Source organism: Gorilla gorilla, chromosome 1, assembly GCF_029281585.2.
Source record: "Gorilla gorilla gorilla isolate KB3781 chromosome 1, NHGRI_mGorGor1-v2.1_pri, whole genome shotgun sequence".
NCBI classification, from domain to species: Eukaryota; Metazoa; Chordata; class Mammalia; order Primates; family Hominidae; genus Gorilla; species Gorilla gorilla.
The window spans coordinates 153,833,849-153,855,398 of record NC_073224.2 but is presented as its reverse complement, the minus strand read 5'-3'; the positions used below and the strand labels follow the sequence as shown (position 1 = coordinate 153,855,398).

The 21,550-nt window shown below is 39.0% G+C and overlaps 1 protein-coding gene across 2 annotated transcripts in view; it reads right to left on the bottom strand.

Moving 5' to 3' along the window:
* The window catches only part of COL24A1 (collagen type XXIV alpha 1 chain), a 417,618-nt gene extending 396,532 nt beyond the window's left edge, over window positions 1-21,086 (bottom strand). The window contains exons 1-3 of one of the 2 annotated variants that reach the window (XM_063697321.1): window positions 21,029-21,086; window positions 20,477-20,607; window positions 10,228-10,292 (exon numbers count right to left, since the gene is read on the bottom strand). In XM_063697321.1, coding sequence (XP_063553391.1) covers window positions 10,228-10,292; window positions 20,477-20,532 — 121 coding nt within the window. In that variant the 5' untranslated portion in view covers window positions 20,533-20,607; window positions 21,029-21,086. Of the gene's footprint in view, window positions 1-10,227; window positions 10,293-20,476; window positions 20,909-21,028 lie in introns of those variants that run through there. The other variant, XM_019023728.4, reaches the window with a different exon arrangement.
* Between the last annotated feature and the right edge of the window lie 464 nt (window positions 21,087-21,550).

The following is a 21,550-nucleotide window of genomic DNA, read 5'->3' as shown; positions in this document are numbered from 1 at the left end:
TTGCTCATTAATTCCTTGCCTAGCAACTTATAGAAAGATGCTGGCAGAAGAAGAGGATGGGCTGTGATTTCCAAGTCTCAAAACCCAAAGGCTCTGCTCCAGTACTACCAGTTTCATTCTAAATGGCTTCTAGCCCCAACTTCTTCTCTAAACCAAATCTAGTCCAGGAGGACTTCTGCAGCCGGCTCTATATACAAACCTTCATTCTCTTTCCTCCATATCCACTCACATTGGTATATGCTTCAGAATGAATCCTTCATCTCAGTGAGTAGATTTTTGCATTTTCTGAGATCTGTCCCCACTAATCCATTTTAGCTATTATCTGTGCTTATTTATTATACTTTCCCCTTGGCAGCTTCTGCCTTCCCCAGACCCTGTAGCACTTGTGTACAAGGGCTAAATGTGTATTTTGGGGTGTGTTTCTCACCTTCAGGAAGTCTGGTTTTGCTGGTGCTTTCTGAAGTCTCACTATTGACCTTATTCCATATGGCATCTGCTTTTCTGAGCACATTTTGGGGATTTGCAGATTATATTAGTCCCCTAGTTTTGCTGAAAGTGATTTTTAAGTTTATTATTTCATTCATTTTTTTCTATTGTATGATATCCAAGGCCAAAAATGGGAAGATAATATCTCTTGGTTTCAACTTTATACTTAAAGTCTACACCCATTTCACAAGTGAAAAATCTCTGAAGCACAGAGAGATTAAATAACTTGGTAAAGGTCACACAGCTGATAAATGGTTGAGCTGCATTTGGGCCCAATCAATATGGCTTTAAGGTCTCTGACTGCTCCACCACACGACCTCTCAGCCATGATATTCCCCACACCACTCCACATATCCCTTGGCAAATCTCACTAATTAATCATGGCAGTATTACTTTTACCCCACAGAAATCTCAGTGGGGAATACTCTCTAGATAGCCACCAAAATTGGTACCTGAAGTGAAATCATCAAATTGTCATCCTAATTTTAAGCTTTCATACCTGAGTATGAATACACTTAGCAAATGTGTTTGAGCAAGATCTTAAGAGAAGAGAGATTAAAGAACACTTAAGGGTAGAAGGCACATATGACTGGAGCTGAGGAGAACTGGAGACAAAAAAAAAATGGGGGTGGGCAAGAGAAGAAGAAGAAAGGCTTTCACTCAGAGGTCAGACTCTTTAACATGTAATTTATACCTGGACTTGGATATTACCAAATTACAATTAGGGGTTGAATTTAGATATTTCGTACCAATGTTTACAAGAAATAACTAAGTTGCCGGAAGTAAATTGCTTGTTTTGTGAGTGGCCCTATATAAAAAATCAATCCAGTTCATGTCACTTGGAAAATCAGTTACCATTTAAAGAATATTAATGATCAACCCAGCACTATATTAGGTGCTTTACATTTTTAAAAAAATAAGAATTATAGCAGCATGTATTAAATTTCCATGTACCAAGCACTATTCTAAGAACTTTAATATTTTAAGTCACATAATTTGCATAACAACTGTATGAAGTAGGCACTGGTGTTATCTACATGTGAGAGTTAGGAAAAGTAAGTCATAGAAAAGTTAAAGTATTTGCCCAAGCCTACCCAACTAGGGAGTGCAGAGGCAGAATTTGCATGCAGGTCATCTAAGGCCAACTTCTTAACATGCTGAAATTTAGGAAAGGTATGTGTTAACTAACAGCAGAACTGACTGTATCTCCTTCCTTTATTTGCTTCTGAAGTGTAAAATAAATGGTGGTGTCACCAAGACAATGACTTGTTCTTTTTTCTATAAATACCAGGCCTAATGACTTCATCCAAACCATGGCTGCAACAACCACATATGCTGACTCACAAACCTCTCTTCTGGGCTTGCATATCCAATTGTCTATTGAATTTATCCAATAGAAATGAGATGTTTCAAAAGCATTTCCACTTCAATGTATTTTCCCCAAACCTCATTTTTCTTACTTGAGTGCTTCTCTCAGTGAAGAGTCTCACAACCACACAAGCAGGCAGAACAATCTTTTTATAGTATAAAGTAGATTATGCCAGTCTTCTGACCAAAATCCTCCAATGGCTTTCCATGGTATAAGACACCTATGCCATTTATTCTCTTCTTATCTCTCTGATCACATCTCCTATCATTTTATCTTACCTAATTTTGCTCCAGCCAAACTAGTATTTTCCTTCATTCTTAAACCCACCCAACTAATTTTAAACTTATGGCATTTGTACTTACTGTTCTTTCTTGGGATGCTTTAAACCCGTGTATTGATTTTAATCTGTATCCTTAACTGTGAATATATTGATTTTAATCTGTATCCTTGTATTGATTTTAATCTGTATTCTTAACTGTGAATATAACACTTCAGTGAACTCTCTGAGTATAACGAATTTTGGTAAGTTCTGTGAGTCCTTCTAAAGTATTACTGAGGCTGAGAGTAGTCTTGGGGACCCCTTAACTTGAAGCTAGTGTCACAAGTAAGGGTGGTCTTTGGGACAGCTCTCTAACTTTATACTACCCTGATATGGTTTGGCTGTGTCCTCACCCAAATCTCATCTTGAACTCCCACATGTTGTGGGAGGGACCTGGTGGGAGGTGATTGAACCAGGTCTTTCCCATGTTTTTCTCGCAATAGTGAATGGGTTTCACTAGATCTGATGGCTTTTTAAGGGGGAGTTTCCCTGCACAGGCTCTCTCTTTGCCTGCTGCCATCGAGGTAAGATGTGACTTGCTCCTCCTGGCCTTCCACCATGATTGTGAGGCCTCCCTAGCTATATGGAACTGTAAGTCCATTAAACCTCTTTCTTTTGTAAATTGCCCAGTCTTGAGTATGTCTTTATCAGCAGCATGAAAACAGATTAAGACATACCCCTTACTTATTTTTCTCTTCACTGATATATCTGCTCACTTCACAGCATTCTCCACTCTCTGTATTTACTCTTCCTTGAATTTCTTGCCATAACAAAGCTTATCTGCTTTTTTTTAAAATCTCATCCCGTCAGAGCCCTGCTAAGTATATCCCTTCATGCCAATCTTTACTCATCCTGCAAGGCTCAGTTCAAGTGGTTACCTCCCCTTTAACTCATCAGCGCAATTTTTGTTTGTTGTTGTTTCATTAAACACTGATGAGAAATAGATCCTCTCTTAGTATGCTAATAAAATCAGTCTTCTAAGCTTACAAAGCTGACATACTATATAGACACAGACAGCCCAAACTTACTTGCCTTTCATTTGAAACTTGTAGAGTAAGCAGCACTGATATTGTTATCACAAGTTAGAATAAAAGAAAGATGAGGGAGAAGGAGAAAGGGGGAGGGAGAGGGAGGAGAGAGAAGAAGTAGATCGAGAAAGAGGGATGGAGAAAGAGTGAGGGAGAAAGGTGAAATTAAGTCTTAGTAGAGGATAAAACTATGACTCATAACCAAGTCTTTGACTCTAAACTCAGTGACTATATCAATTGACTCTGTGGGGGGAATATAGTATATGCTTAAAGAAATAGATATGGGAGATCCAATGGTTATAACTCATTTTACAAGTACAGAGAAACAAAGAACCATTATATGTGTCAATATTCAGCGATATTCTATCACAAATTGGAAGAAGAATTTTATTATTATGTTTACTACCTCAAAATGGGCAGATTTTTACATTTCTTAGTAATTGGTAGTTTAAAATACTTAAAGTTACCAATTTTTAGATAAAAAGGAGTAATATATCACTTTATAAAGTCTAACAAGTTACAGAGTTAACTCTTAACTATTAAATAACTAAATTAATATAACATAGCGCTTAAATTTAATGAATTCTCACTGTTTTAAATTTTCATATGTCTTGATCAGTTACATCCCAAAGCTATATTCTTTCCAGTTTGTAGGAAAGAACAAATATGACTGTTTAAAATAAAATCACCAAATTTGCAAATGAGAATGATTATAGACTTCAACATACTTTTCTTTTTCTTGCCAATTTACTCAAACTGACTAAATTAACTAGATAATTGCCCAATATTCATTTTGTATTTTTTTTATAGTCTCAGCTAAATAGTCAATATCAGAATCAAGACTCAAATACAGCTTCCTAGCTCCAGTTCACTGAATTAAGGAACTAAAGGAAACTCTTTAAAATAAACCATTTTATTTTATTTTTTCAATATTATGAGGATATGGGAAAAGAAAAGGATCTGGAGTATTCCCCTTCTTCTAATCAAAGTTATTGTATCCTTATGTAACAGGCACTGTGCTAAGCACTTTACATGTGTTATTTTATCCACACGACAGCCTTGTGTAGTAAGTATTACTATTTTCTTCACTTTAGCATTGTTAAAAATGAGGCTCAGAGAGTATTTAAGAAACTTGCTCAAGGTCAGTTAGCTAATAAATGGTGGAAACTGGGCTTAACTCTAAGATGCTGGCTCTGGAACACCTGTGCTTAAATACCACTGTCACACTGGGTATGTTAAAGGTGGCAATCATTTCTTAGAAGTATTCTTACTTTAAATAGCACATCTATTCTGTATAAAGAGATAAATGCTAATTTATTTATAAAATGAGAAATGAAGCTCTAAGCTATGTATAGAAGTTTTGGCTAAGTGCCCATACAAGTGTTTGTGAAGAAAGGACTTGAAGTTACTGCAGCTACAATGAACTGCTTCTGTTAACAATAAACACATTTCAGATTAATTTCTACGGGAAATTCTTTGGGATGAGTATTCTACACAGATTTTTACACACGTGGTTTTCACACCTAGGGATCATGAACCTGAGAAAGATGTGCATGTTAAGAATTAGTTACACATTATGCATGGTGCAAGTCATTGTAGAGAAGTGTTGTAGCTATGCCAACATCTCACTGGCAGCCATCCCACCAACACAGACAAAGTAATAACGAAAATACACATACCAGGTAAGAAAAGGTATCTACATCTGTCAAATCCTCAGAAAACTCAGACTTACATAATTAATTTTTGTGGAGATAGAATCATTTATTCATTAGATTACACCTAAAACTTGGGCATAAAAAATAGACAATTTACATCTATTAATAAGGTACTTAAAATGTTTTTTCTTAGCTGTGTTAAAATTTAAGGGAATTTACTGAAACCATGACAAATCACATAGATGCTTATTTCTTCTCATTCTTAAAATCTTACTCAAAGGAGAATAAGGAAATGTGGTTTAGAACTACAGGGAAAAAGTTAATGAGTAGAAGAGACAACAGCAGACAAAATATATCAACAAATTTTTGGAAAATGAAAAGCACATGAAGAAATTACCAGAGCTGAAAAAACTGAACCTAAGGGCTTCAGAGGCAAATGCTAATGACAGGCAGGCTGATTCATATTGCAAAATCCTGAAAAGGCTCGAGAATTGAAAGCACCAAATCAATGAATTCAGCATTGAGGCTTCAAATTGGGGGTTGAGGATATGTGAGGGTGGAGGATTGAAAGTTTGTATAAGAAATTTCCAGACTAAAGGAGACCAAAGGTTAATGACATAGAAGCATTGAATCAATCATAGAGGAAAATGGAAGGGAAGATCTGTATTGAGAAGGGATTTGGCTAAAATTGACATACAAAATTGTGAGACAATCCTCCCCCCATCAACCCAAGAACCTCTTTATATCACTGAACTCTAATAACAGTGGCAACCAGGATTATATTCTACAAGTAAGGTATTGGAGGATCCCTCTCTAGAGAAGTTCTGCAGCCTTAGACATGTATAGCCTAACAAAATAGTCAGACAGGTTTCTACTTAATCATCCTCTATGTGAAACGTCTCAGTTAACTAGCCTACCCATGCAAACAGTTGTTAAGCATATTTTTAGTGTCTTACTTTTTTTTTTTTTTTTTTTTTGAGACAGAGTCTCACCCTGTCGGCCAGGCTGGGGTGCACTGGCACGATCTCAGCGCCCTGCAACTTCTGTCTCCTGGGCTCGAGTAGTTCTTCTGCCTTAGCCTCCCAAGTAGGTGGGATTACAGGCATATGCCACCACACCCGGCTAATTTTTTTGTATTTTCCAGTAGAGATGGGATTTCACCATTTTGGCCAGGCTCGAACTCCTGACCTCAGATAATGTACCCGCCTCAGTCTCCCAAAGTACTGGGATTACAAGCATGAGCCTCGCATCTGGCCAGTGTCTTACTTTTAAATGATAACAGAAATGTTGCATACTTATAAACAACTTCTCCAACATAAAAGACAGACCAATACAAAAATTTAAAACAAAGACAATGCAGAGAGCAGAAGAAAAGTTGAAAAAATCATCATTCTTATCCTTACAGAGATAAAAGTAGACATTGCATCAAAGAAACGAGAACAGGATGAAAAAAAAAAAGACTAGTCTCAGTGGAAAAACCCTTAAAAATTTAAACACAGAGGCCAGGCGCTGTGGCTCACGCCTGTAATCCCAGCACTTTGGGAGGCCGAGGCGGGAGGATCACGAGATCCAGGAGATCGAGACCATCCCGGCTAACACGGTGAAACCCTGTCTCTACTAAAAATACAAAAAATTAGCTGGGCGTGGTGGCGGGTGCTTGCAGTCCCAGCTACTCGGGAGGCTGAGGCAGGAGAATGGCGTGAACCCAGGAGGCAGAGTTTGCAGTGAGCCGAGATTGCGCCACTGCACTCCAGCCTGGACGACAGAGTGAGACACTGTCTCAAAAAAACAAAAAACAAAACAAAACAAAAAAAAATTTAAACACAGAAGAAATAAGAAATTAAACAAAATGTTTGGAATAGTAAGTGATGAAAAATCTCACATAAAGTAGTACATAAAACAAAGACGGAAAATAGGATCTAAAAATAAGAAAATAAAGAGCCCAATACTGAAGATTTAATATTTAAAAGATATTGAAGAAAGAGGAAATAAATATATCAGGAAGAAAAACATAATGCAGGAAAATTCCCAGAAAATTAAGGATGCTTCCACACTGAAAAGGCCTACTAAGTGCCTAGCACAATGAGTTGTAAAAAGACCTGTACCAAGACAGATTATTGTAACATTCCAAAACATCAAAGATAAATAGATGATCTTAAGGGAAATTAAAAGGTCACATATAAAGGATCAAGAATTAATATAACATCAGATTTAAAAAGTCTGCAAGCCAGATAAAAAAAGGCAAAAGATGAAAATATTTCAAATTCTGAGGGAATAATATTTACAGCCTAAAATTTTATACTCACCTGAACTACCTGTAAGACTGAGAATAAACACATTCTCAGAAATGGAATGTTCTAAAACATGCACCACCCAAGTGCATATTCTCAGGATGCAACTGGAGGATATGCTGCACCCAAATAAGGAAATAGACTATGAAAAATGACATAAGACTTCCAAGAAACTCCATCTAACACAGATATCAGCTCTACTGGAAGCTTAGAGAACTACTGGTCCATAGCAGAGCAGAATTTTAGCATGCAGAAGGAATATCTCCAAGAAAAGAATCAAATTTCTGGAGTACTTGGTGCGTTTTGGGGGAAAATATATTTCAAAATATCTGAGATTTAGTGATAGTGACATAGAACATAAAGCAAACAGAAAAGGAGGCAATCTTGTAAATTCACAAGAAAAAAATATAAATGTACATGGCTCAGTGATTAAAAAATATACACACGGTCATAATAAGCTGAACTGTGAATATTAATTTAACCAAAAATTGGATAAAACTATATTGAGAGAATAGAAGGAGGGAAAGGAGACACAGAGAATAGTAATGTTAAGTCCTCATCATTAATAATAGGAAGTCAATATAATATTTAAACATATTATAGTATTAAATATAGATGTTAAAACCAAAAGAAGGTGCTAAAAGAGTTTGGGCAGACAATAGTAGGAGTGGGTAAGGGGAAGGGACACTGCTTTTTGCTGTATGTTTTGTCATACAATTTGGCCTTTAAACTTTGTACAGTGCTTGTAATTCTTTGATATACTTTTTTAAGTTTTGAAAAATCTCATAAGCACACAAATATTTATTTCTGATAAGTCTAACTTAGGGTAATCTCTCACTCAAACATATTCAGCAGTATTAATATAAATAATATCTGTGATCATATAGAAACACAATTTATCTGATAATGGTTTTCCAGTCTTCTGATTAGATGTTACAAATTGCATCGTGCCAATTTAATCACAAAATTTCTTTTAGGAGAAAAGTGTTTCTAAGTTTCTGATAATATACTATTTCCATTTCTTTTTTGTGCTAAAAAATATTCAATTTTCTAAAGTCTGAGAGGTTTTCTAAAGGACTTTTCTTTTTGTTAAGAACTGGCAATAAAATTGTAGGTGTATAAAATTGAAAATTATGATGCTTGCCCTGAAATAAAAGAATATATTTTGCATTCCATAAATGAGATCCTAAGGGTGAGAGAAATACGTTGTTTCTTTCATTTATTCCTTTTGTTGGTTCTAGATTTTTAAAAAATCAGTTCATAAATATTTAATTTTCCCTATATCTTTCTTTGCATGGGTTTCTCATATTTTGATAATAATATATTTGGTAAATTATTAAACTCATAATGCCAGTGGCTGGCAACTGTGAAGCTAGAGGATGTTTAAGGGAAAGAGTTTTGTCTTCACAGATGGACAGACCTAGATTCAAATCTAAGCTGTAGGTGAGCCACTTCTTTGAGTCTCAGTTTCTTCATCTATAATACCTACTCTGCAGGTTCATTATGATGATTAGAATAATATATGTAAAGTACCAGCAAAAGACATGATACAAAATATACATTTAATTAATAATTGTATTCTTCTCTTCCTTATCTTCTCTGTGGCTTTAGGAGCCTCAATTTTAAGGAATTTGTAGACTTTGCAGTCAAAATATGAGCTCAAATCTTGGTTCTTCCATTCATTAAGCTTTTACTTGGAGGTGGTTACCTATTCTCCTTAATCTTAGTTTCAGCAATTCCATCATGGCCTTAATTACAAAACCCTGCGATGAGGCAGCAGTGAAGTAAATGTATATTCTAATAGCACAGTGACTAGTAGCTCATAGTAAGTTCTCAGAAACAGTAACAATGATAATAACAATAAATTAAGAGAGAGAGTTTTTCTCCTCTTCATGGCTACTTCAAGCTAAATGAAGTAGTGTAAATGTCTTGGTTAAGAATAGTTTTTCATGAAGTTACATGTGACATGTGGCTTAATTTAATCATTTCTCATAAAAGAGATTTAGAAAATGTCTTCTAAGAAATATTTTAATTCATCTATGTGATATTTGAAGGAATATTTATCTGTATCTACTTGTCAATTTGGTCAACCAGAGTACCACTCTTCCTTTTTGCCCTCTCTCTACCTTGCACATATTTCATTCATAATTTGTTTACTTGTCTTTTTCTTACTGTTATTTGATCAATTGATCAAACTGACAAGGGGTTCATCAAACTGATCACTCAACTGAAAACTTGGTTCTGTAAGAATTAATGCTTTGGCAGCTCTGTGCAGAAAAGCCCTTTGCTACCTTTAAAGCAGAGGAGAAAAACAAACAAACAAAAAAGTCTGAGGCCTTGGTAATATTATCTGTAGGTCCAGCACAGTTCTAGGATTTGTCTCTTTGACTTTGGTATTTTTTTTACCTTTGACAAAGGCATTTTTTTCACTTTGATGCTACAGACATTATCTTATCTACATTTCCAATCATTGGCAATAGGATATTACACAGGAAATAGAAGATGCTTCAATCATGTTTAAATGAATGAATTAGGATATACATAGACTCCTGAAACTCTGTCATCATACTACCAGAGTAATTAACTAGTAGGCACAAACAAAACAGGTTTAGGTTTATTTTCTAAACCTCTCCATTTGAATTACATAGAATCCTAAGCCCACTAGTATGCAAATTCCATTTTGTTTCTTAATGATGCAAATCTGGACGGAACATTTATTATATGCTTTTGTTGTATCAAGAAGTGCAAAGGTAATTCAGTCACAGTTTGCCACCCCCAAGAACTCCCACTTAAAATGAAGTCACAAGCAAAGCCTTTTTATTGTACAAAACTTCTTTTTTATAGAGTTTGCTTAAAAATGTAAGCAATTTCACAGACGGAAGATATGAGTAATTTCTTAAAGGTCATATTTCCCCCCAAAATTGGTTTCTTTAATCTTACATTCTCATGGTACTGGGTGGAATTTTTGTTGTTGTTTAATGTTGAATTTACAGTTATAATGAGTTGAAAGTTATGTACTTTTGCTGTCTGGAAGTAGAATTTTTAAGTAAGCAAATAAATTAAAAGGTAATTTTCTTACCTTGTTCTTGTGCATGAATAACAACCCCAGCCACACATAGTACAATAAACTGAAGAAGTGATTTCCTAGGAAAAGAAAAAAGCATTTGGGAAAAACTTACTAGGTGGACATTTACGACCATATAGAATCCAAAACAGTCTATGCAAGATTAAGAATTAAGCAATTATTTTAAATAGCATGATATTTTAATATTCATAGTGGTTAAGACCAAAGGCTCTGAAGTGAAATTCCAGTTTTGCCACTTACTATGTGACTTGGGCACATTTTTAATCATTCTGTGCCTTAGTTGCTTTATCTGTTTAACCTATCTCATAAGATTTTCTGAAGATTAACTTAAAAAGTTCATGTAAAGCACAGAAAACAGTACCTGGCACATAGGAAACATTCAATAAACATGAACTAGTAGAGGTGGTATTATTATCATATATTATGTTAAATTACCATATATGCAATTTCATACAAAGTAATAGAAATTTCCACAAAAATAACGCAAATTACAGTTGCTTAACTATAGTGATTATAAGTTAATGGAACCAGCTATTTATTTGTTTAATGGTTATATGTGAAAGCCATTTGAATATCATACTTAAATCACTGGTACTAGATTCATGATTTTTTGGTTTTGAAAATAGCAATGGCCTGTAGATGTCAACATTGAGCATTTTGATTAGTAGTAGCTATGAGCACAATACCCAATCACTACAAATTAAAATGTCCATTAGTATTGATGAGCTATCTAAGCAAAAATGTTTTGCGACATTGCTAGTATAACCAAACTTTTAATAAATTTTGTTGAACATTCTTCATAATTGGCTGTATCTACCTCCAAAATGAAAATTACAGAAATAATTTTGAAGAGAGACGACAAGCATGCTGAAAACAATACTTCATTACCTAATTTTGCTAATATAGACCCTGATTCTGTTTTTGATTCTAACCCAGGGACTGTTCAAATGATGTATTTGTAAAATGCAGTTCCGCAAGGAGTGATTATGGAGCTGTCTATAAACCATTAATTCCCTTTTATTAAATTCCTGATGTACTAGTAGTAATTGGTACATTTTCTATTTATTACTAATAAGATGTTTTTTACCTTTACCAACTAGTATAAGGAGCATCTTAATGTAAGAAAGATGATCTTTTTACAAAGCTTAAGCCAGCAAATATATAATTAGACTATTTATAATGGAACACAAATTTCATTTGTATTAAAATGGTATTTATCCTTTGTCAGTAATTTTAAAATTGAACATTCTATGGCCATATTCAGTCCAGAGCACAGCTCTTATAAGACAAGGTTTTGATAGAATACTTAACAACTGTCACTAACTCTACAAACAAATCAACTGAATCATTGCAGAGATTTCAGCTGATATGGATAAATAACTAAACCATATATTCTAATGAGGCCTATGAAACTTTCTTATATATGGCATTATTCATTTAGATGGATGGTTCCCAAATGTTAGACTCACCTGAGGAACTTGTAAAAAATGCAGATTTTGGGCCCTGACACAGAGATTATGATTCAAAAATTTGCGATGGATATCCAGGATGCATACATTTTAACTAGGTGATTCTAGTGCAGATTGTACGTCTGCCAAACTCTGAGAAAAAACTATTTAGAACATTCACTGTGTTTATATTTACAATGTTATTAAAATACATCTAAATTGATTTTACTTTTGCTTAAATCACATATATCTAATTTTATAACATGACATGACCCTAAAATATTATTTGGCCCTTTTAAAATCCTTTCCTACTGCACTAGGTCAGTGGTTTTCAAACTTTAGTGTGATCAGAATCGCATGAAGGACTTGTGAGCAATCACTGGGCCTCACCCCCAGAATTTCTAACTAAGTATGTCTGGGGTGGGGCTCAAGAATATGCATTTATAACAAGTTCCTGGGTGTACTGACGCTACTGATCTGGGACTACATTCTGAGGACCACTACTCTAAAATAAATGACCCTCAAGAGATGATATAAAGTCCTCCTGTTTGGATCTTTTTACCCCTTGGCTGCACACTGGAATTACCTGGGGAGTTTTGTTTTGTTTTTGTTTTTGTTTTCTTGAGATGGAGTTCACTCTTTGTTACCCAGTCTGGAGTGCAGTGGAGCGATCTCAGCTCACTGCAACCTCTGCTTGCCAGGTTCAAGCAATTCTCCTGTCTCAGCCTCCTGAGTAGCTGGAATTACAGGCGCCTGCCACCACACCCGGCTAATTTTTTTTTTATTATACTTTAAGTTTTAGGGTACAAGTGCACAATGTGCAGGTTAGTTACATATGTATACATGTGCCATGCTGGTGCGCTGCACCCACTAACTCGTCATCTAGCATTAGGTATATCTCCCAATGCTATCCCTCCCCCTCCCCCCACCCCACAACACTCCCCAGAGTGTGATGTTCCCCTTCCTGTGCCCATGTGTTTTCATTGTTCAATTCCCACCTATGAGTGAGAATATGCGGTGTTTGGTTTTTTGTTCTTGCGATAGTTTACTGAGAATGATGATTTCCAATTTCATCCATGTCCCTACAAAGGACATGAACTCATCATTTCTCATGGCTGCATAGTATTCCATGGTGTATATGTGCCACATTTTCTTAATCCAGTCTATCATTGTTGGACATGTGGGTTGTTTCCAAGTCTTTGCTATTGTGAATAATGCCGCAATAAACATACGTGTGCATGTGTCTTTATAGCAGCATGATTTACAGTCCTTTGAGTATATACCCAGTAATGGGATGGCTGGGTCAAATGGTATTTCTAGTTCTAGATCCCTGAGGAATCGCCACACTGACTTCCACAATGGTTGAACTAGTTTACAGTCCCACCAACAGTGTAAAAGTGTTCCTATTTCTCCACATCCTCTCCAGCACCTGTTATTTCCTGACTTTTTAATGATTGCCATTCTAACTGCACACCCGGCTAATTTTTGTATTTTTAGTAGAGACGGAGTTTCACCATGTTGGCCAGGCTGGTCTCGAACTCCTGACCTCAGGTGATCTGCCCGCTTCGGCCTCCCAAAGTGCTGGGATTACAGGCATGAGCCACCATGCCTGGCCCACCTGGGGAGTTTTAAAAACTACTAATAATTGGATCTTTCTCTCCTTGCCCCACAGAGATTCTGATTTTAATGTGTCCATAACACAGGCATTCTAAAACATTTTCCACTGATTCTAATGTGCAAACAAGGTTGAGGACCATAGTGCAAGATTAAAATGATGTGTGGGCTCTCCAGGATGTATCCTAATGTGATTTAGAGCTTGAGTAAGGAGGCTATTTACCTTTCAAATTTATGTTTCAACATATAACTGGCAGGATACATATCAGTGAGACTAGAAAACTGCTTACTCAGGATTACAGTCAATGAAGGATAGTGCATCTCAATTATGCTGTCTTAAGTAGAAAGTTGAATGTGAATGGAAGCATGTCTCACCTGCCCAAGGTAATCAGGCTCACTCAGATGCATAGAAACAACCCAACAGGCACTTTTCCCTTAAAAATAACTAATGACAAGTACAACAGCCAGCACTACTCATTTAGCAATTCAACAAACTCATAAACTTCCCCCAATGACCTCAGTGGAGAAAAATGGAAATAAACATGTTAACAAGTCCATTCCTGGTGTGAGGCAGGAAAACCTGAGCACATCAAACATCATTCTTTAGACAGGTGATCCTAGGGGATTATGACAAACCAGTTAAGCCATACCTTACATAAATGTGCCTATGTATGAAAGCTGATGACTAATGGACTGGTAGAGATCAATGACTGAAATAGATTCTCTTTCTCTTTGTCTAGTTACAACCAAAACTAATAGCCAACTGAAAAAGAACAGGAAAAGTTTCTTACAATGCATTCAAGGCCCTTATTATTTAGCTTCAATTTCCTTTTTTAGCAGTATGGATCCCACTACCCCTGTTATCTCCAAAGTTCCAGCCATACAAAGTTATTCTCCATCCACTGGAAAGACCTTGTATATGTCTGAAATGCCCTCCCAGTCTCCACTTATCATTCTTAAGTACACCCAAAGCCTAATTAAATCAATACTTGCTCCATGAAGTTTCCCATCATCTCTAAAGGGGAATGAATCTTTCCCCCACCTCTGTACTTTTGATACATTAATTGTGACTTTGTTATACTCCTATAAGTCCTACCTTTTATGAAAGTAAATATCTGAGCAAGCAGCAGGTCTTCATTTTTACCTCTAGTGTACCCATGTGTTACATGAAATTGACAGTAAATACTTTTTAAAAGGAAATGATCAAAAGTATTATCTCCCAATGACTGACGAATTCACTTTTTCTTTATGGACTTGATTCTTTTAACACTTGGAAAAAATAAAATAAAATACAGGCAATTTTAGTTAGATGTCCAAAGAAAGAGAAGGGAAATAGAATTTTTAAAATCTGCTATGGTAGCATATATGGAAGCCTTCTTCTTTTTTTTCTTAATTTTCGTTTTAGCTTTCTTGTCTCTGAAGTGGGTACACAGAGAAAGGATGAAGTTTCATTGACATAGTCAGTTTGATAAAGAGCCAAACCATTATTGTATATAGGTATTTAATGAATCCAAGATTCTTGGGAAATGTCTGATGGACTAGGTTTGTTTGTTTCTTTGGATTTTCCCCCTTATGATATTACATTTATTATACATTTCCTCAACAAATAAAACTTATCAAGTTTCCACATTAGCAGTAGATGGTAGAGTCCTCTATGGAAGCAGCTGTTCTTTGTCCTCTTCTGGGTCTTAGCTGACTCATCTATCATGTGATGACATAATACAAATTTTATGTTTTTGTGTTTTACATTCCAAATGTAAAATCCTATAATTTGTGTGTGTGATGGGATCACATTAGTATACTGGCATTAAAAGACAAAAAGCAAATTACTTAGCAAAATGTTATATATATGTGTGTGTGTGTGTGTGTATACACATACATATATATAAAGGGTTTGTTTGTATATATGTGTGTGTGTGTGTGTGTGTGTGTGTGTGTGTATACGCATACATATATATAAAGGGTTTGTTGTTTAACCACAAAACTGTAAAGGTCTTCCTATAGTTTTGGTCCAATACTATTTAAGTAACCTAAAATAGTCTACTAAGTTGTTAATTCATTCATATATTTAGTTTACTCCCACAAACAGTCTAGTTGGTATATTAAACATGAACAATTTTTGAATATTCAAAACATGTTTGTTTTCATTCACTGGTTTGTATATGTGGACCATGTGTCACTAATACAAAGTTATAGAGTTATAGTTACTCAGACATTTAACAAAATCAGACCATATCTAAAAGAAGTCAACAATATGGTAACAAACACTTAATAAAGGCTCAAAAAATATAACCCAAGATATTGATATCTAACAAAATAAGAAACACTCTGCATGAGTCTGGCTGCTAGTCACATTTTCAGTTTGACACCAGCAACAGTCCAAACATAACCAGACATGTGAGGGTAAAGGCCTAAAGAGGATAAGACAGAAAATAGATATCCAAAGACCATACTCAGAACATGTAAATGACTAATACCCATTCCAGGCATCGTTCCTAGATGATTCTTAGAGCTATTCAACTTCCTCTTTATTCAAAAGATCCAAGTTTTAGGGGAATCCGAGGTATCTTTTGCTTAGGGTACCCCTGAGACTCTTAGGTATTATAACTTATGTCTTCAGGCTACTGATGCTCACTCCTACATAGATTCAATTTATAATAGTGGGAAGGACTTGTGAAATCTAGTGAATAGACAACTTTTTATGAGTTGGTGGCCTTCTTTTAAACCAATTGAAAATGGTGAACAAATCTGAAAGACACACACACGTGATGTACATCAATAATTTCAACAATTTCCACCACGCTACGTTTACATGCCAAAAACTTCTCTAAGTCATGACAGCTTTACAGATTTTGCTCTTTACTAGCTATTAAGATCGAGAAATAGTAAAATTTCTGTTCTTTCCTCTCAAAATAACTGAAAAAAGAGTTTTCATCACAGCAGTGGACATAAAGTTGGATGATTCAGGGAGCAAAGTAGTACTGTCACTAACTTACTTGCAATGAATTTTTCAGACTATTAATTCAACTCAGGTGGTAGTTATACAGCTAAACCAGCATGAAGCATACTACAGGTTGAGCACCCCCAATCTGAAAATCCAAAGTCCTAAATGCTCCAAAATCTGAAAGGTTTTGAGGGCTGAAATGATGCCATACTGGAATCATTTTACACCTGACTTTATGGGTCACAGTCAAAACTTCATTTCATGCACAAAATTACTAAAAATATTATATAAAATTAACTTCAGTCTATGTGTATAAGGTATGTATGATACATAAGTGAATTTCATGTTTTGACTTGGGTCCCATCCCCAAGATATCTCATTATATATATGCAAATATTCCAAAATCCAAAAAAATTCAAAATCCAAAACACTTCTGGTCTCAAGCATTTTAGATGAGCAGTACTCAACCTGTAGAGCTTTTGGTTAAATTCTAAGCATTCAAGCAATTCATGCGGTGCAAGGGAGATAAATGCTTAAGAACTTCATTTAATCAAAGTGTCTAGAGTCCAGTCAGTAGGAGGGAAGAAAAATACATCTAAACTAGTCTGTCCTAGTAATACCACAGAGAATGTTAAACCATTGCCTAGCTTAGTAAAGTTCCTGGCACATACTAGTGTTAGATAAAGATTTTCAAGTGAACTAATGAATCAGATAATCTTCAGTCAATGAAAGTATCAGGTGGTCTTCAGTTTCAACAAATACATAGCTTATCTAGCATATTCTACCTATACACTCATCCCAAAATCAAGAAAAGTCAAGTCTCCCTAACCTCTGCTTGTTAAACATGGTTTAAAGGCCTTTCCAAATCTGGTCTCTGTTTATCTCTCCAGCTCCAGCTCCAGTCACTGCTTCCCTAGAATGTGTACTCCAACCAACTTCATTTCTTTCAGGCCCTCAAATGCACTGTGCTGTCTCACTTCTGAGCTTTTTATTGTTCCTTCTGTCTGGTAAATTTCATGTTCTTTTCAGTAAGGTCTCAGTCTAGATTTCATTTCCTTTGGTTACCTTTTCCTTCCAGTATTATCCTTTCCTCCCCTACCCACCCACCCAAGACTGCTAGGTGCCCCTCATGTATATATCCTCCTCTCATTTCGTTATACTTGGTTGTTTCATTTACTATTTCCTCTATTAGACTGGAGAGCAGCAACTGTGGATCTGTCATACTCAATCATTGTATCTCTGCTGCCTAGAACCACACTGGGCCCATAGTTGGAGCTCAGTAAACATGTGTTGAATAAATACGTTAATGAATGATGAATAAATGAATGACAGAATAATGTTAGCCTTTTATGAGAATGAAAATAAAATTGTCTTTACTTCTCATTAGAGTTACAAATTCTAAAATAAGTCATAGTTAGAAGGCATGGCAAGGAAACTAGCACAGCTATTCTAATTCCCATAATAAAATTTACTTTTATTCTGCCATTCACAAATTACCAAGTAGAATGTCTAAATGACACTCAAAAGTACTTTCCATAAATTACATTTACTCTCCCTGAGACATCAGCTTATTTTAAAAATTTATTTGAACACAAATATAACTAAGCAACTTTAAAAAATAGAATTTCGTGCCGTCTAGGAAATAGATCTTTATATTCCAAAATTCCTTTTTGGTTATAAAAGTCTTTAATTACCATAATAGCCTGCCTCGGAGACCTTCTGATACTATGTCAAATTAAGGTATCTAAAGCTGACTTTGAGATTTCATTAATTTTATTAATTCTACAAATTCACTTTAGGCAACCCATATAAAAGACCCCACGAAAGAAAGTGTTGTAAAGATCCACTTTTAAACTGGAACTGTTTTTGGGTGACTAATAAGAACTGTGATTTTAAAAGGCGCTCCCTCTCTTACAAAAGATCACCACAAAAGGAAAATAAAACTCAGGGATTTCATCAGAGACTCTAAGGTTTAATTCAGTGGCCTGACATTATAAATCAGCTACTTCTTCCAAATCTAGCCCCCCCGCCCCGCCCCGCCTCAAACTCCGAAGGGTTGGTGGCATTATTTTTCAAACGGAAAAATTCCAAATTATTTATGAAAATTGGATTTTCTAGAAACAATTTTTTCAGCCCAGTCATTAACTATCTTTCCCAAGTTTGCATGTGTGGTTGGAGCTGTGAGTTCTGTAATCTGATGTAATTATGAATTACCCTTAATTCTCTGCAGCCCATCCCCAATGGCCCCTGTAATAGAACAAATTGGATATTATGAGATAACCAAGGGCTGCAAGGCCTCTGGTGGTCATGGGAGACAAATACCTTCATCCAGAACCTGCTACTTATCCCCACGTCTCTGCACAAGGGTTCTCTTCCCATTCCACGTTTTATAATTTTTCTTCAGAAGTTCCTCCGGTGCAATCCATTCTATTTGGTTTCTCTGCCTCCCTCCCCCCAAATCATCTGGACCCAATTTACAAACCCCAAACTGCCCAAGAATTTATGCAGGGCCTTTTCTGGGAGCGTCTGGAAGGGAAGTGTAAACCAGACAAGACAAAACCCAGGAGCAGATCTGCTTTAACTCCGGTGGTTGGTCACAACTACCAAGGGGAGTGTTAGTCACCAGCGTGGGCCTCGCGCGGTGGCAGAGGGAAAGCCCTCGGGGCAGGAGCTGCAGGAGGGCCGCATGCGGAGGAGGCTGGCTAGGCAAGAGGTGGAGGGCCTCATTCCGCCTCTCCTGGAGTCTCCAGGCTGGCAGGGCTAGAGCCTCTCTGCATCCGCCCCTGATCAGCGGGAAGATCTGTCAGTTCCGCAGGATCACAGGATCGGCTGCAACCCCCGACTCTCCAGGCTGGTCCACACAGAGGGATGTTCATCGAGAACAGTGGCGGGAAATCTTCTGCCTGGGAACCCCATGCGACCTGCGTGAGCCGCTCTGAGAAGGCAACCCGCAGAGCTTGACCTCTACTCGCTCCAGGGACTCCCCAGCCTCCAGCACCGCGCTGCCCGCACGGGGTTGAGGAGATTGGGAGGTTTCCTCTTCACTGTTGCATGGGGATGGGGGTGTGCGGGGAGGTGCATCTGGTCAGCTGGGAAGCCCAGCAGCGAGGCTTCCAGGGGTCGGAAGAGAGCGCGCGCGCGAGCCCCAGCCAGGCTGGGCTGCACGCGGCTGGGAAGCACATGTTCATGCAAACACGACCACAAGGCGCTCTTTCTCCGCACCCCGCCTCCGCCTGCCCTCAGCTGACACGGTCAATTCTGTTCCTTGCCCTCCTCCCACCTAGCCTCCTGAGGGGCAGCCTCTCTGCAGAAGACTTCCACAGCCGCGTTCACCCTTCTCGCCCAGGGGCCAGAAGCAAACTTGTGTAACCCACTGACCTCTTCCAGGGGGACCAGGGCATCCAGCCAAAGCCGCGCAACCCCTGGTCCGAGCCCTTTTCCCAGGGAAGGCATGGGAGCAGGTACAGCGCCCAAAGGGGAGGTGGGGTGCCCGTCAGGACCCGCCCAAAACCTCCGCAGGAGGGGCAGGCCCGCCCCCGTGTCCTGCTCCCCTCCCCAGTCCCCGCCGCGAGTGCCACTTCCCCAGTGACAGGGCAATGATCAGGGCGCAGCCTCGGCTCGGATGGGCAACGTTTGTTGGCCTTCTAACCAGAGGGGATTGCCTCTGAGCCCGTGGGTAAAAGCAACCCCCCGACGCCCGAGGTTCTGCAGCCACCCCCTTCCCCCCGCTGGCGACCCTTCCTCACGCCTGAGTCCAGTGGTCCAGGCTGCGCACACCGACCCTGGGGGACCTCTAGCGTCACAGCAATCGCCAGGCTGGACGCCCTGAGAAGCACCTCGGGGAAGCAGGACCTCGACAGGGTCCTGCCGGAGGAGAAGGGGAGGAGGGCGCGAGGGCGGCGGGAGCTGGAGCCAGAGAGATCGTCGGAGCCCAGCTCTGGAGCTTCGGGAGCCGCTGCCCTGGACCTCGGGACTCGCGCCAGCGAGCTTTTCCTCTCGAGCCAAAAGACCGCTTTAGCATAAACTGTCTGAGATCTGCTGGCACGAGGCATCCTTTCAAACACGGTATTTTGCAAGCTGAGAAGACAATGGGAAGATACCGCGGGTACTCGGCCGCTCCTAATGCCAAAAAGTGCCAAGGAGCCGGACCTCAGATCTCCATCAGGCTCAGCAGAACCAGGGGGTGGAGAGAGGGGTTGGTCTAACCCCTACCCTACCCGGCGGGTGGGCTACTTACGTTTTTGCCGTGGGGGAGACTTTTCCACGCCTTGTTCTGTGGGCTCTTAAATGCATTTGTATGCATTTGTCCGTGCAGCAAAGCGCTAACGGAAAACAGAAGCCAACTCTGAACTGCTTAGGGTGCAGGTACTGTCCATGAAAAAGGGAAAAAACAATCACATGAAAACCATGCTTCAAAACCGCAACAAGAAAAAAAGGAGGCGAGGGGGTGAAGTCGGGAGGAGGTAGGAAATAGCACCCGAAGGGGACGACAGGCTTCCTAGCTCTCTGGCTCGGTAACGAACGAGCCCAGGGTTGCGCTCCCCGGGGAGGGCGGGCGAGGAGGTAAACCTCACTGGGAGGCCTCGGGGCGCCGGCGGCAGCGGGAGCCGGGCTGCTAGTGCAGCACTCAAGTTCACTTGCGGTTCAAAGGCGACTCTGTGACTCCAGTGGAGTCCTCTGCTTTGGGCCTGGGAGGAGAAAGGGGTGGGGGTAGGGAAGGAGATGAAGTGGGGGAGGAAGTCCTTGGAAACAGCCCGCGCCCGAACGTTTGTCAAACAAGCACACACACCCACTTCGGAAATCAAGTCGGTGCGAGGGACCGGTGGCAACTGCAGGCGCTCGGCGTTGACTGCCGCCGGCTGCTTTGCCTGGAAGAAGAGGAGCCAAGCAAATCCGGCCGGTGTTAAATTTCACCGCTCACTGACTTGCAATGACATCACCAAACACTGCGCACACCTCCCCCTCTGCCCCCGCAACCTTCCCCGACCCAGCGCCCAGCCCAGGCGCCCCCGTTCGCCAGCCTTTCGGGGTCGGGCTGGGCCAGCCGCACCCAGGGCGCGCTCGCCTCCGCCTGGGTACGACCCGGATGGTCTCCTTTCCCACTTATAGGCAGCTAGTATCCTTCCTTCCATACCATGTTCATGCTCCATGCCCCATCTCAGCAGTCCCCAATTTGATGTTTTCCTCTTGCTTCTCTGTCATCCCCAATCTTTTTCTCTACCCTTTTCACCCACATCTTCTGAAATCACACTTAGAGGAGGCCTTCATTACCCTGCGACCTTCTTGCCTTCTTTGCAGTTAGGCCAGTGGC